This window comes from Capsicum annuum, chromosome 10 (genome assembly GCF_002878395.1).
Source record: "Capsicum annuum cultivar UCD-10X-F1 chromosome 10, UCD10Xv1.1, whole genome shotgun sequence".
NCBI lineage: Eukaryota > Viridiplantae > Streptophyta > Magnoliopsida > Solanales > Solanaceae > Capsicum > Capsicum annuum.
Window position 1 is genome coordinate 92,698,043 of NC_061120.1, and position 17,597 is coordinate 92,715,639.

At 34.0% G+C, this 17,597-nt stretch overlaps 1 protein-coding gene across 1 annotated transcript in view; it reads left to right on the forward strand.

Moving 5' to 3' along the window:
* The window catches only part of LOC107845577 (caffeic acid 3-O-methyltransferase 1), a 10,888-nt gene extending 6,616 nt beyond the window's left edge, over nucleotides 1–4,272 (forward strand). The window contains exons 2-4 of the mRNA XM_016689990.2: nucleotides 1,599–1,909; nucleotides 3,426–3,490; nucleotides 3,786–4,272. Of these exons, the coding sequence (XP_016545476.1) occupies nucleotides 1,599–1,909; nucleotides 3,426–3,490; nucleotides 3,786–4,082 (673 nt within the window). The 3' untranslated portion in view covers nucleotides 4,083–4,272. The remainder of the gene's footprint in view (nucleotides 1–1,598; nucleotides 1,910–3,425; nucleotides 3,491–3,785) is intronic.
* Nucleotides 4,273–17,597: the final 13,325 nt, after the last annotated feature.

A 17,597-nucleotide genomic window follows, 5' to 3' on the forward strand; every position in this document is an offset into this window, starting at 1 on the left:
AATACACTTTAAAGATGTTAAGGGGGTAAATAAATGAAAGTTAAATTTAAGTGTTAAAGTAAGTTTTGATGATAAGTTTAGAGGGAGAAATGTCTTTTCTCTTTCAAATATGATAAAAAGATACACTTTAAAATATTATTTAAAGTTCATATAGTTTAACTCTTCAAAATGAAACATGATAAATGTTTTGAAACATAAAATATAAATCATAATAATTAATAGTTCAAAATATTTAAAAGACAAAAAAATCACGTTCAAAAACTCCTTTTAACACTCCAAAAATAATTGAGTTAGATAAAGTGATTGAGAAATAGGATTACTACTTTTGATTAGGTCAGCTGTATATGGTGTATTAGGGGTGTTTTGATGTGAGATATAAGTTATAACAGTTTCGGGATAAATTATGGGATCATTTTATTCCATGTTTGGTTGATGAGATTAGTTAGTCAAGTGATTATTTATTCCACCATTTATGTCTTAGTGATGAGATAAGTTTTTCTATATATATGGTGAGATAATTAATCTCAAGATAATTAATTTCGAAATTAATTATCCCTAGATAACTTGTTCCAAACCCAATGAGTATACATTACTTCAAGAAAAGATACGAATATTCATGCTTTTTATACTTGCAATTTTTTTGAGCTGTTTATTTATCGAAAAGGAAATTAAAGTGGTTTCTCATTTAGCATAAAGCAATTTTTCAATTTCTTTTTTTATTTAATTAATTATTGGATATCCGAAGCTACAGTATTCAATTACATAGTTTCTCGTAAACTTAATAAAAGGGGAATGCACCGAACTCGGAGGTTCTCCATTTAAGCAGACCTTTAATTAAGGATGAATAACTCTCTTTCAGCCTAACACATTTTCTCACCATATATAAGTAGTTTATGATACAAAATTATCTCAAATTAGAGAAATAAGGCTAATGGAATTGGTGAGCTAATTATAATTGGATCTTTTTTAACATAAACATTGTGCATTAACTGTTTTTCAAGTTAATACATAAATTGCTAAATCTGGGCTTTATATAAAAGAAGTTAATTTTCTTTTAATTGAAGGGGAGCCTTGGAATGACAGGTAAAGATGTTATGTGACTAGGAGATCACGGGTTTATGCCGTGGAAATAGCCTCCTACAGAAATGTAGGTTAAGGCTGTGTGTACAATAAATCCTTATGTTTCGGCCCGTCCCGGACTCCATGTGTAATGGGAGCTTTAGTGAATACAAGATAAGACTACATACAATAAACCTTGTGGTTTGGTCCTTTCCCGAACCCCTTACATAACGGTAACTTTAGTGCATCGGGCTACACTTAAAGTTAATTAATTGCCTTTTATAAGCACTTTTTGAGCACATATTCACTCAATTGCCAAAAGCTCAAGGTACAATGTAATTTCAAGAAATTATTGGATAGTTAGAGAGTATGTTGCTAGACTCCTCCACTTATGAGATTGTCCCAAATATATTGTTGTTGTTGGATAGTTAGGGTAATTAATTGCCTTTAGAAACAAAGCAATATCAGGCTACGTTGTTGACATTGAGACGTGATTATTGCTGTTGTATATCAGACTCCTTATCGAATTTAAATTTCAGGTTTGAACTAAAAGATGCAGTACTTGAAGGAGCAGTTCCATTTGACAGGGTGCACGGTGTACATGCTTTTGAATATCCAAAATTGGACCCAAAATTCAATGATGTTTTCAACAAGGCAATGATCAACCACACAACTATTATCATGAAAAGGATACTTGAGAATTACAAGGGGTTTGAGAGCCTCAAATCTTTAGTTGATGTTGGAGGTGGTCTTGGAGTTAATCTCAAGATGATCACATCTAAATACCCCACAATTAAGGGCATTAATTTTGATTTGCCCCATGTTGTTCAACATGCACCTTCCTATCCCGGTACAATCTCTCATTCTTGTTTGTTGTTCATTTTTGGCATATTACATATATAGAACCCTAAACTTGACATCAAATTGTAAATTTAACCTTAAACTTTGACAGTGCACAAATATAACCTTTAACTATTTAAAACTGCACAAATATGACCTCTGATCCTACGTGGCAAAACGCGTGTTTAACACGCAAAACTGGGCGCGTCCAACTTAAAATCTAAGGGCATAATACATAAATATGACCCTAAGCTTGACACCAAATTATAACTTTGATCTTAAACTTTGACAGTGCGTAAATATGACCTTTAACGATTCAAAACTGCACAAATATGACCTTTAAGTGACTTTTTACTATTATTTTTTCATTATTTTGAGCTCAAAGATGAAAATGATATCTAATTTCTTTTGTCATGGCGGAAAAAGAGCAATATTGAAGATTTATTAATTAGGTGGGTCGGCCTCATTCGAAAAAATCGCACGGGTATGTATATATATTATAAAGCAAAGGGCGAATTTATGTTATATAATATATCCTAATATAATTTATTTAATCATTAAATTAAAGATGAAACTATACTAATGATTTTCTTTTTTTATAGTTTTAATAACGTTATTAAATTAACGTTATTAAGGATAGTAGTAGTAGTATATTAAATTAACGTTATTAAAATGTTATTATTAAATTAAAGTTATCAAAACGTTATTAAATTAATGCAGGGGCGGACCTACGTGGTTGCCATGGGGTTCACCCGAACCCCTTCGGTAAAAAATTTATGTTGTATATATAAGGTAGAAAATCTATATTTATGTACGTATATTAATGTTGAACCACATGAAACAAGACCCTTAGATATCCCAGTGGTGTTATTTGCACTTCTTGGGCGCTTCCTTCAGCCTACTGCGCGAGTTCGATTCCTGCTAGTGGCTTTTTTTTAATAAAAAAAAGCTAGGTGCTGCTGTATAGAAATAAATAAAATAATAATAATAATAATAATAAGTAATAGAAACAATGCCGTTTTAACACAAAAAGCAAAACTTTGACAGTGCACAAATATGACCTCTAACTATTCAAAATTGCACAAATACGACCTCCCTCCAAGTTAGCCCTTTTAACGACGTGGCACCGTATGATTGGATGAGCTTTTCACGTAGGCGCAAGTAAAACTCAGGCATGGGGTTACAAAATCGGAGGTCATATTTGTTCAGATTTTGAATAGTTAAAGGTCCTATTTGTGCACTATCAAACTTTAAGGTCAAAGTTATAATTTGGTGTCAAGTTTAGGGTTATATTTATGTATTATGCATTTGTTTTTTTACTTCGATACTTTGGTCAATGTTAGAGATTTACATTACAAGCTGAGGGGTATTTTGGTTTGCAAATAAGTTATACAGAGATTACAATGCGGGGTTTAAATAATAACAAGATTATTTAATCGATAGACATCAATTATGATACAAGGTTTGTTTATGCATGCTCAATCAATTCCTAACATGAAGTAAATTTGCAATGATAAATATTGCAGGGGTGGAAAACGTTGGGGGTGATATGTTTGAAAGTGTTCCAGAAGGAGATGCTATTTTTATGAAGGTATGTCTAAATATATATATTCTTTTTCAGTCTTCGAATATGCTGAAACAAATTCAATTTTTTTTAAAAAAGAAGAGTAATACTCGGAAGCAGAAGCAGTGATAATCGAATCAATCCTATACTTTGGGGTTCACAATAAACTTTGGGTCGACCAATTTGTGAAACAAAAAAAAGTCTCGCACAACTTGTATTAGCTAAAACTTAACTACTTGCACAAGCTTGCATTCCTAGCCCTCACCAATGGTATGTATAAACTGTGATTGACTAAGGACATTCTTTGTTTTCTTAATGAAAGTGGATTCTTCATGACTGGAGTGATAGTCACTGTCTCAAATTGCTGAAGAACTGCTACAAGGCTCTACCGGACAATGGAAAGGTGATCGTTGTGGAGGCTAACCTCCCAGTGCAACCTGATACAGATACTACAGTGGTTGGCGTTTCACAATGTGATTTGATCATGATGGCTCAAAATCCGGGAGGCAAAGAGCGTTCTGAACAAGAGTTTCGGGCATTGGCAACTGAAGCCGGATTCAAAGGCGTTAACTTAATATGTTGTGTCTGTAATTTTTGGGTCATGGAATTCCACAAGTAGATTTCAACAACCTACTTGCTTGCAACTTCGCCCAAATTGAACATTTGGCATTGATTCCTGATAATATTTATATTACTACCTGTTTGTTTCTCTATTATGAGAAGATGTCATTGTAACTTTTGTCCAAATTATATTGATATCCTAGTATTCCTAATAATATTTATATTACTACTTGTTTGTTTCTCTATTATGAGAGGATGTCATAGTAACTTCTATCCAATTTACATTGATATGCTAGTATTCCTAATAAGATTTATATATTCCTCTGTTCGGTTTGATCTGATACCTTCCTTTTAAGCATGTTTAACAAAGAATGACCACTTATTATTGTTGGGTTCATAGTATATGATAGAAGTGTGAATGAAAATATGGAGAATAAAATGGTGGAGGGGAAGGAGACACTAAAATGGAAAGTGTACTTCAAAATTAAAAAGTTTATTCTTTCTTCCACGGTGGAAGAAGAGAACTTGAAAGTGTTTATAATCAAGAACACTTACTCCACATGGCAAGTGAGGTAAGAAATAATAGATGCCTTGCGCTGTCGTTGTCGCTTGCTCGGCTTCGGCTTCGGAAAATGATCGATGAGATCTATTTTTTTAGACAAACTTTATTTGAATTCCGAAGAATGCCAAGGAAAAACGCGATGCATTGTTTTCGAACTGGTGCTTTAGAAATGATACATTGTTCTGAACTGAGGCTACAGAAGGTTCAATGAAGTGACACACTGTTTCATAAAATGAGATGACTGTTCAGAAAAAGATACAATCTTTGATGAACAGACATGAACTTACAACAAAGGTGTAACCTTTGGAGTAAACCACTGCCTCTTTCCGGAAGAGGCATGTTATGGCTATAAAAACCTGCTTTCTTCCACAGGTTTTGGTATGAAAATTTCAGAATACAAAATTACTTCTTCTCTTCCAAATTACTCTGTCTGATCAATCAAAACATTCTGTGCGTTCGAAGATATTCCAACCGTTTGAGGTACCGCACAGTTGGTCTGTTTAGCCATTTTATCCTGGGAGGAAAATTTTCACAACCTCGGGTACAGTGAGGGGAATTATTTCCTTAAGGAAACTCCGTGAATTCGGATGACTTGGCTATTTTCTGTTTCATCTTAATTTCTGAAAGAATAAAATACATCTCTTGGAAAGGTCATTTTGGTCTTGTGTTGAGAGTATTTGATATACTTCATTGTGTTCTTGTTTATACTTGAACTCTAGTTGAAGTTATTGTTCTACATATACTGATTTTGTGTACCCGAAGTACAAATGAAAATAACAATCTTAAGAAAATAATTAATTTTACAGAATCTGTAAAACTTGTTTTTGGAGATTAAAGCTTTAAACTTTCTACTCCGCTTGAATTTAACTAGTGATTAGAAGACATAAAATCTTCATCACAAGTTAAAGTTCACTCGGTTGACGATTTGAAGTTATATAAACTTCATCGTTTATTAGAAACAAGAAGAAAAGTTGAAAAGTTATTTAACTTTATAAGTAGTATTCTGAAAATACTAAATTTTTCTGTCTTGTGTTGATAGGAAAGATGACTAACAAAAGTCAAATGATGGATGCGATAACGTCTGCGGGGGCAACTAATATTGTCACATCAAGTCGCACAAATGCTTCGCCAATAATGGCACCGGCGGAGAAGCCTGAAAAATTTTCGGGCATTGACTTCAAGCGGTGGTAGCAAAAGATATTCTTTTACCTCACCACTTTATGTCTGCAACGGTTCACTAGCGAAGACGCTCCTGAGGTGCCCGAGGGAACCTCGAACAAAGACCGCTTTGTTATTGTAGAAGCTTGGAAACATTCGGACTTCCTTTGCAGGAATTACATTCTGAGTGGTCTCCAAGACGACCTCTACAATGTTTATAGTGGAACCAAGCAGCAAAGGAACTGTGGGGGCACTTGAACGAAAATATAAGATGGAGGATGTGGGAATTAAGAAATTCCTCATTGCACGGTTCCTGGAAAAATGCTTCAACTATGGCAAGATTGGCAACAAGTCTACAGATTGTCGTGCCCCAAAGAAAGGCAAGAAGAAGGATCAAGCAAATATGATTGAATCCAACAAAGAATGCGATGATATGTGTGCTATGTTCTCAGAATGCAACTTGATAGGAATCCTCGCGAATGGTGGTTAAATTCTGGTGCCACCCGCCATGTATGAGCCAACAAGGAGTTGTTTTCGTCATTCGCTCCGACTCAAGTAGAAGAAATGATCTACATGGCTAACTTCGCTATGGCTAAGGTAGAAGGAACAGGAAAAATTTGCTTAAAGATGACTTCCGAAAAGGTCTTGACATTTAACAATGTCTTGTATGTTCCAGAGTTACGTAGAAATTTAATTTCTGTTTCACTTCTAGACAAGAACGGATTCAAATGTGTAATCGTTTCTAGAAAAATTGTAATTAGCAAAGGAGAAATGTATGTAGGAAAAGGCTATCTGACCGAATGCCTTTATAAGATGAATGTCATGACTGTTGAAATAAATAAAAGTTCGAATTCTTCTTATTTGCTAGAGTCTTATGATTTATGGTATGAACATATAGGCCGTGTTAATTACAAAACATTACGAAAATTGATTAACTTAGAAGTTTTGCCAAACTTTGAGTGCAATAAATCAAAGTGTCAAACGTGTGCGGAATCGAAGTATGCAAAGCATCCTTATAAGTCCGTTGAAAGGAATTCCAATTCCTTAGACTTAATACACACTGACATTTGTGATATGAAGTGAACGCCATCACGTGGTGGGAAAAAGTATTTCATAACTTTTATTGACGATTGCGCTAGATATTGTTATGTCTACTTGAAAAATAGTAAGGATGAAACAATAGATGCATTTAGGCAATATAAATCTCCCTTTACGGGCCCATATTCACCCTAATCTAATGGAATTGCAAAAAAAAAATCGAACTTTGAAGGAAATGATGAATGTCTTACTTATAAGTTCTGATTTACCGTAAAACTTATGGGGGGAGGATATCCTTATGGCCAATCGTATACTCAACAGAGTTACCCCATAGTAATACACAATCAATTCCTCATGAAAAGTGGAAAGGAAGAAAACCCAACTTGAAATATTTCAAAGTATGGGGGTGTTTAGCAAAGGTTAAAGTTCCTGTGCCTAAAAGGGTTAAGATAGGACCTAAGACAGTGGATTGTGTGTTTATAGGATATGCTAAAAGCAGTAAGGCATGTCAATTTTTGGTTCATAAATCCGAACATCCGGATATTAATGAAAATACGGTAATTGAATCAGACAATGTTGAATTCTTTGAAAATATTTATCCGTATAAAACTAGACATGAACAGTCCAGTAGAGGGTCTAAATGACCTCGTGATGAACCATTGAGGATGAACATAATGAAGAAAATCTAAGACGCAGTACACGTCAAAGAATGTCTACATAATTTGGATCGAATTTTGTAACATTTCTCTTAGAAAATGAGTCTCAAACATTTAAGGAAGCGATGACATCTTTGGAATCATCCTTTTGGAAAGAGACAGTCAATAGTGAGATTGATTCAATCTTAAGCAACCATACATAGGAATTGGTTGATCTTCCTTCCGAAAATAAACCTTTAGGTTCTAAATGGATCTTCAAAAGAAAAATGAAAGCAAATGACACTATGGACAAATACAAGGCAAGACTTGTAGTAAAAGGCTTCAAACAAAAAGAAGGCCTTGATTACTTTGATACATACTCGCCAGTAATAAGGATAACATCGATTCGAATGTTAATTGCCTTAGCGGCGGTATATGATCTTCAAATCCATCAAATGGATGTGAAAATCGCTTTTATAAATGGAGAATTGGAGAAAGAAATATACATGGAATAACCTGAGAGTTTTGTGGTTTCAGAATCGAAAAATAAGGTGTGTAGACTTATTAAGTCGTTGTATGGACTAAAGCAAGCACCTAAACAATGGCATGCGAAGTTTGACCAAACCATGTTGGCAAACGGGTTCAAGATAAATGAATGTGATAAAAGTGTATATATTAAAGACACTCCAAATCACCAAGTCATTGTCTGTTTAGATGTGGATGATATGTTGATCATCAGCAGAGACATTTCTGACATAAATGCAACCAAACGAATGCTCGAGAGCAAGTTTGATATGAAAGCACTTGGAGTTGCAGATGTGATCTTAGGTATAAGAATCCATCGAACTCCATAAGGGTTGGCATTGTCACAGTCTCATTATATCGAAAAGGTACTTGACAAGTTCAAGTATATGGAATTCGGTATTGCCAAGACTCCATTGGATGCGAGCTTTGCACTTTGAAAGAATGAAGGTGAAAGTGACTCGCAATTGGAGTACACAAGAGTATTGGGATTTATAATGTATATAATAAACTTTACACGATCAGACATAGCATGCGCTATCAGTAAATTGAGTCGGTACACGAGTAATCCCAACAAAACTCATTGGATGGCAATGAAACGAGTTTTGGGGTATCTTAAATAAACTCAAAATTATGCTTTGCATTATAATAAATATCCTGCGGTACTTGAAGGATATAGTGATTCAAATTGGATCACCGGATCGAACGAAGTAAAATTCACAAGTGGATATGTATTTACTATCGGTGGAGGAGCAGTCTCTTAGAAATCTTCCAAACAGACTTGTTTGCTCGCTCTACAATGGAATCTGAATTTATCGCATTGGATAAAGCCGGTGAAGAAGAAGAATGGCTCTGGAATTTCTTAGAAGATATTTCTTATTGGCCCAAGCCAGTGGCACCAATATGTATACACTGTGATAGCCAAGCGACAATAGGTAGGGCAGGGAGCATGATGTATAACGATAAATCTCGTCATATAAGATGAAGACACATTAAACAACTTCTCTCTAGTGGAATTATCACTATAGACTATGTAAAATCAAAGGATAATGTGTCAGATCCACTTACAAAAGGCCTATCTAGAGAAGGAATAGAAAGGACATCCAAGGGAATGGGTTTAAGGCCTAGGACAAGTTAGCATGGCGGTAACTCTACCTAGCAGACTGGAGATCCCAAGAGCTAGGTTGAAGGAGATCAAACAAAATTGTGTCTGGCAGGTTCAACATTGTCAATTACCCAACTCATTCTCATAATGTAGACAATGTACAGTAAACTAGGATAAGACTTAAGAGATGGTGTTTGATAAAGAACGTGATATTCTTGAGCATACAGTGATACTCAATTGGGTAAAACTGTGGCTTAAGTGGTGTCACTGGTAATATACGGTTGCATTGTCTGAGAAGGTATCCATAGATGAGATGATGGATGTTCCTATGTGTAGCACGACCTGGAAAAGATCAAACAAAAGTGAAAAATCTTTTAATGATTATCTAAATTTGGCAGATTTGATCAAATAGTTTAATCTACAGGATTGAACGTTTAAAAATCACCTATGCGAGGGGCGAAGTGGAAGCCTCTTCAAGGAGAATATTAGTAAAAGCCTATTCTCTAAGCTCTTATGAAACCGAAACGTGTTCATGGCTGAAAAGAATAAAATCGTGAGAACCATAAATGTTAAAAGACTGGTTGTGTGATATGTATTGTCTAGGTGTAAATTAAAGCTCGACGGTTCAAAGATATCAAATCTACCGATTGACCGAGTGCATCTGATGCATGTTCACTACAGAAAGTTCAAAGGAAAACGCACTTATCCAGATGCAATCGTTCTTTGCTTGACGATCACATACTTGTCCGTAAAAATTTTACGAAAAATAGCCATTCCCTATTTATGTGGGGGATTTTTGGGTTCATAGTATATGAAAGAAGTGTGAATGGAGAAATAGAGAATAAAATGATGGAGGGAAAGGAGACACTAAAATGAAAAGTGTACTCCCAAATTAGAAAGTTTACTCTTTCTCACACATTGGTGGAAGAAGAGAACTTGAAAGTGTTTATAATCAAGAACACTTACTCCACATGGCAAGTGAGGCAAGAAATAATAGATGTCTCGCGCCGTCGTCGTCGTCGCTCGCTTGGTTCAGCTTCGGATTTAGATTTGGATTTGTCAAATGATCGATCGATAAGATCTATCTTTTTGGACAAACTTTATTTGAATTCGGAAGAATGCTAAGGAAAAATGCAGTAAATTTTTTTTGCAGTATTTCGGACCTCCATTTATATAAACATGCAGTAACAGTTGCACTGTTTCAAGTGAACTGATGCATTGTTTTTGAACTGGTGCTTCAGAAATGATACATTGTTCTGAACTGAGGCTACAGAAGATTGCAATGGTTCGAAATGATGCTTCAGAAGGATGTAATCCTTCAATGAAGCGACACACTGTTTCATAAAATGAGATAACTGTTCAGGAAAAGATGCAATCTTTGATGAACAGACATGAGCTTACAGCAAAGGTGAAACCTTTAGAGTGAACCATTGCCTCTTTCCGGAAAAGGCATGTTATGACTATAAAAACCTGCTTTCTTCCACAGGTTTTGGTACGAAAATTTCAGAATACAAAATTACTTCTTCTCTTCCAAATTACTCTGTCTGATTAATCAAAACGTTCTGTGCGTTCGATGATTTTCCAACCGTTTGAGGTACCGCTACAGTTGGTCTGTTTAGCCATTTTATCCTAGGAGGAAAAATTTCACAACCTCGGGTATAGTGAGGGGAATTATTTTCTTAAGAAAACTCCGTGAATTCGAACGACTTGACTAATTTCTGTTTCATATTAATTTCTGAAAGAATAAAATACACCTCTTGGAAAGGTTATTTTGATCTTGTGTTGAAAGTATTCGATATACTTCATTGTGTTCTTGTTTATACTTGAACTCTAGTTGAAGTTATTGTTCTGCATATACTGATTCTGTGTACCCGAAGTACAAACGAAAATGACAATTATATTTTTGGAAATAGAAATGTCATAACGTGCTTAAGACCATGTCTATAACAGCTATTTCTGAACTAATTACGTCCAAACAGGACCTGTCAATTGTACTTGTCCATAGAGTGTTCTCCAATTAATAAAGGTTTGGTTCATCTGGGAGGAAGCATTACAAGAACAGACGAAGCATGATAAAAAAAATAACTTTTTTTATATCAGCCAACCACTACACGGAGATTTGTTGAAGGCATAATTCAGTAAATAAAAGATGTAATATATCTGACATTTAAGGTTTTAGATAGTATCAGAGTAGATAAAGGGGGTATAGAAGTCTGAAAACATATTTTAATGAATAAAAGTGTGTTCTTTCTTAATGTTTAAGTTGTGTTCTTTCTTAATGTTTAACTTTCAAATAAGATGATCATACAATCCAACAAGATTGACATAGATTGCTACCATATATTTATGGTAGAGATAATGTCACGACCCAAAAATGAAGGTCATGATAGCACTTGTCACGGCGTATCTTAACAAGTAAGCCTATCACCCAAACCGATACAAAAAGAGAAAAAGACAGAAATATCTCGAGGTAAGACTTCTGAACGAAGCCGAAACATATAAGTAATCATAACAATACGAAAAGAACTTATCCAAAATATCAATCATGCCCAAAACCAGGTGTCAATAGTATAAGAACTACTAAACAATCCAAGAGTCAAATACATTGAAAAAATAACCACAAAGGAATAATATCTGTCTGCGAATACTAATAGAGACATAACTACTGTAGAAAGATAGAGGTGAACTTCGGACGCATGAATGTCCAACCGCTACCTTAAAAGCTCTAACAATTGCCCGAGTCAATCAAGCTGAGGCCTACTCGAGCTAGGACCTGCACTGAAAGAGTGCACTAGGAATGAGAACGGTCCACTTATACTCAGTAGGTATTATAGGCCGACCAAGCAAAGTAGTAAATAAAGCATACAAAATATACACTAAGGGCACGTCACCTGCAATCAAAAAATGTCCCACAACAGTAGCCCACACCGCTTGCACTAACAGTTCTAATATATCTCACATATATTGCAACATCACACCAAGATAGAACAAACGTACGTATTATATCACATATAAGAAGAACAAAGGGAACATGCATATACAAGATCATTAAATACAAGTAAATGAAGATACGATAAATACATAGATGACAAGTCAATATGGCAAAACAACACAACATAACACAATAAAGTAAGTGCAATGTATATGATGATAATGATAATGATGCACGAGGTCGTCGCACAACCTTCGGGATCGTCGCATAATCCCCATATACACCTACGGAGGCAAGCCTCCCAACACAGGACCCATGGGGGGTTCATCAACCCGTATACAATCCACATATATCATATCTTCTTTCTGGCATATCCCTCGAAAAGGTGTTATCAAGTGTTGCCATTGTTTCTCAAATGTTATCACGATGGTACTAATGTTTCATGAATGAGTATGATATGAAGATGTAATAATCACAACCAATCACAATGAGTATTTCCACAATCAACTACATGATATATTTTCACAACCAACCATAATGATACATTTCCACAACCACATGAGCCAATATACACTTATTATTTTTATTTTATCTATGAATTTCCATGTCTCATATGCCAATAAAGTATGAATATAATCACAATACACCAATGGTACCACATCAAGCATTTTAACAACAGAATACAATTATTCACGTGTATTCAAGGCTATCAATATCACATAGGAACTCACACGATCACACATATCACATAATATCTCAGTTTCAATAATTATATCACATATAGGCCCCCCACACGGGCACAACACATAAATAGTCATTTTTCATAATTAGTTCTCACCCTTAACATGTATTTTGTATCATCATTTACTACCCAACCCAGTCTGAAAGAACTAAGTCATAACCTACCTCAAAAGTCGAAACCAGTCTACTACACTTTGAACCCACGACCTTACTTTTCACGAACAATCAAATATGAAATCTAGCGTCAAAACAAAACCAACGACACCCATATTGACTATTTTTTTTCCGGGTCAAAAAGGACTCCCGGAATGGATTTTCAAAAAAGAAGGGCAAAATCATAACTTTACTTCAAAAACATGTTCCCCATATTTTAAGGAATCTATAGCTGAAAACCCAAGTCAAATCGAGTCAAAACAAGGTTCAAATTGAAGAAAAAATATTTTTAAGTTTTACCGGGTAAATTCTTGGAAATCTGGGTTAAAATCAAGAATCAAAGTTGTTTAAAGGGTTAGATTAATGAAAAACTAGTAATTATAAGATAAAAATATTATTCAAGTGAAAAGAAGTGAAATTGGGGTTTAAAATCAAGTCCTAAGATTTTTGGGGTTTTGAGAAATTAATCAAGAAATTATCAAGAAAATAACAATTCTTACCTTTAATCCGTAATAAAACCAAGAAAAGGGTGTTAATCTAGCTTCCCAAGCTCTCACAAACTTTACTTTTAAGCTCCCACACTATTTTAGAATTTAACTCCTAAGAAACAAGATGAAAATTGAGCAAAATGGACCCATTTCATTTGCATATATCCGACTCCGAATGAATTCTGGGTACCTTGGCGAATTTTGAATTGACTTAAAAAGAAAAAAAATCAGCTTTTCAGCTTTTTTTTTGTGCAGATTTTCTGCAATATATATATCAGTTTTGGGTCCATTTTGCTCATTTTTCATCTTGTCTCTTGAGGGTTAAATCCTAAAATAGTGTGGGAGTTTAAAAGTAAAGTTTGTAAGATCTTGAAAAGCTAGATTAACACCCTTTTCTTGGTTTTATTATGGATTAAATGTAAGAATTCACTATTTTCTTGATAATTTCTTGATTAATTCTCAAAATTCCCGAAATCCGAAAAATCATAGTAGAAATGAGATTTAAAAGCCGTAAAATCATACCAAATATGCTAACACCCTAAACTCAAAATTTTGGATCTGCTGGCGAAGTCGGATTTTTCATCTGAGGTTGTTTCGATCAAATGTGGGTCCCACACCCATATTTTCAATTTTTCAACTTTTCGATCAATAGGTCGAAATGAGCTCGGGTGCATCGGGACCTGAACCAAAGGTCTACCCAACCTAAAATCGATATTCCAAAGCTGCTAGCGCAGTCCGTTCTTCCATCCATCGAACGGATCAAAATATATCCAAATATGGCCAAAATAAGACTTTCGAAACCATCAAAAACCACAATATTACATAAATGATACCAAAATACATAAAAAAAATCATGTCATTCACTCCCACACCCCAGAAATACCATAATGCAACTATGGAGAGGGATAAAAAAGTAAAATCACACAAAATAATAAATTTCACATATTTCATCAAATTTTTAGGTCGTTATTGATAAGGTAACACTTATCTAACTATGGTTGGTGATATGCCAAATTGAAGCTTTGCAAATTAGTGTTCATTTTTAGCATAATAGTAAGAGGATAGAAAATCATGGATAAGATACATTATATTCTTGATAGTTTTATCTTCTAAAAGGTGATAAGGTGACACTTCCACGCAAAGGCGGATTCAGGACCTGAAGTTTATAGGTTCCTGGTTCCTATGGTAACCTGAAGTTAATTTACAATATTAATTGGTTCAGAAACAAATATTTATAAGTATTTAGAGAATTTTTCAATACATATACACAGGGTATGAGAGAGTTACTGAGCTCGATGAACCTTGAAGACACGTGATTTTTTATCCTCCTCGAATTTTAATTTATTTTTGATATTAAATATTTATATTTGTTATAATATTATTTAATTTCTTATTTTATTTTAATTTTAATAAAGTTTTAGCTAAAAAAATCAACAATTAAATAAATTTAATTTTGAGATTATTTTTTTTATCCTAATTTTAAAAACAATACAAAAATTCAATATATATATATATATATATATATATATATATATATATATACTATTTATTCTAAATTTTAATAAATAAAGTAGTAGTTTTAATTCTATTTTATTATATTTTTTAAATATAAAAATTAATTAGTTATTATTATTTTTATTTATTTATTATTATTATCTTTTATTTAAAAAAAGAAAAATAAAATAAATATTTAAATTTTAAATCTTCCTCCCCTTATCTGATAACTTTAACCGTTCCCCCAAAGAATCCCCTGTTAATAGACTCTTCACCCCCCAAAGAACTTCACCCCCTAAAGAGCAGAGAATTCTACATACAGTCTATCATCAGACACTTTTTATACTACATTAGAGTGAAGAAAAACATAGAGTAAATCAGATCAAGAAAAAGGAAACATCAGAAACAAAAAGAGAAAAAGAAAAAACATTGAAGGTGAAGTTTATTTTGAATTTTCGGTGACAGTGTTTGAATTTTTATTTTAATTTATCAATATGTTTTATCCCATTTTGTACTATTATTTAATAAATTTATTCAATATGCAAAAGTTGATTATTTATGTGAATTCATTATCATAATTATATTGTATACTTTTATCCAAATATGTTTGCTGCTTAAAATAATGAATCAAAAAGTGTATTAGAATTAAAATTTTGTAAAGTGGATATTTAAAAGAAAAGGAGAAGGATCATGAATGTGTTTGTACTGATACATCTACACGATAACACACTGACCGAAAAAGGAGCCCAGAAACCGATGAAACACACATATAATTTAGATAAACAGTAAAACAAAGGAGAAAATAACAGTTTAAGATAAGTTTTCCGGTGAATAATTCACCGGAATCGTTGGTCTCCTCCGACGAACATCACTGTGAACTGGACACCCGTCGCTGGAAAACCCCAAAATCCGTCACCAGATCCATCAGGCGGCACGACCAACGGTCAACAGTTATCATCCGCCGAAGTCCGACCAGCTCTGTTGCTTCTCCGGCCGACGGGAACAACCACTAGTCAACATTGGCTGCCGCCGGCACCACCCTCTTTCCCTTTCCCCACGCCGACGCCTCTCCTCCTTCTTCCTCTTTCCCCATCGCCGACCAGCCACCATGGCTGAGAAAGAGGCGCAACCCACTTCCCTCTCCCTCCAAGTCGCCAGCCATCATTTTCTCTCTCAGATCCGGCCAATTTTTCATCGGATTCGCGCTACCGGCCGGCGATCCCAGCACAGCCACATCTCCCCGTCGCAAATCAACAATTGGCGACCCAAAAATCACTCCCCTTCACGCAAATTTTGACGCCACTGCTTCACTGTCGACGAGCAATCGTCGTCTCTCCGTCCAGTCGCTATTTCCCGTTGATTAGCGTTGCTCTTTATCTTTTTTGTTGCCATAGATGATACGGTTAGAGAGAGAAAAATTGAATACTGAATGTGTATGTGGGAAAAAGGGATTTTTATATTTCTTTTTATTATTGTTTCCTTTTTGAATAAATAGCCAAGCCTCCTTATTTGAATATAATATAAAATTATTTTTATTTAATAATTAATAAAAAATGAAGCATGAATAAATTTGATACTAATAAAATTTATTATTATTTATATTTTTGCTTGGAGTGGGGTATCATATATTTCAAGTTATTTATTTATTTATTTATTTATCTATTTTTGGAATTTATGTTCGAATTATATATTTCGGAGATTTTCATGTTTGATTTGTCTATAATATATGATTTGAATTTATTTAATTTAAAGATATTAAATTTTAAAGATAATATTAAATTTAGCATAATATAGATAAATTTGTGTATTTTACTTATTTTATTATTTTCATTAATAGAGCTTAATAATTATTTATTGATTTAATTAATTATGTTAAATGAATTTTGCTTTAGTTTATTATTAAGATTTTAGGCACATTTTAAATATTCGTCTTAATTAAAGAATGCGGCGTACATATCTTTTCGAGACATTTAAAAATTTACGGATGCAATAATGCACCTTGATAAATATTTTATTAAAAAATATTTTTTATCCATTTGTTTAATATAAGATATATAGACAGATTTTAGATATTAAAAATGAGTGAATTCAGGCCTGCAAACATAGTTTATCCAAAATAGTTAAAGCTAAGATAAGACAATAAAAACGACCGTGCTAGAATCACGGGACTCGAGGGGTACCTCACACCTTTCCCTCGGTCAACAGAATTCCTTACCCGATCTTCTATTTTCGCAGACCATAACAAGGAGTCATTCCCTTTTGATTAGGGATTCAAAAATGTGACTTGGAACACCATAACTCAATTTCAAGTGACGACTCTGTAAATAAAATAATCCCTATTCAATATCGTCACTTTAATTGAAAAAATTCTTTGACTCCAAACCCTTCGAATGAAAAGGGGGTGTGACAAACCCGTAAGTGAATAGGTCATCAGAACACTAGATTGGACAAATAGATATGGTGTCCCTGGGAGCCTCATTAGTGAAGGTCCATCTAAACGTAAGTTTAATAGGTTTTATGTTGTTTTTGTACTCGCACGATAATGTTAATATCACTCCCTTTTAGAAACATGAAATAGAAAGTTGAAAAAAAGAAGTAAAAAGTGTTTCATGGCATTAAAAATAGAAGGTGAAATACAACAAATAGACCCTTAGAATATCATCTTCATTAGATAATTATTAAACTGTGACCATTTGTCCATCTCTGATACCATGCGAAAAGCGCAAAAAAGTTGTAAGGTCTGTT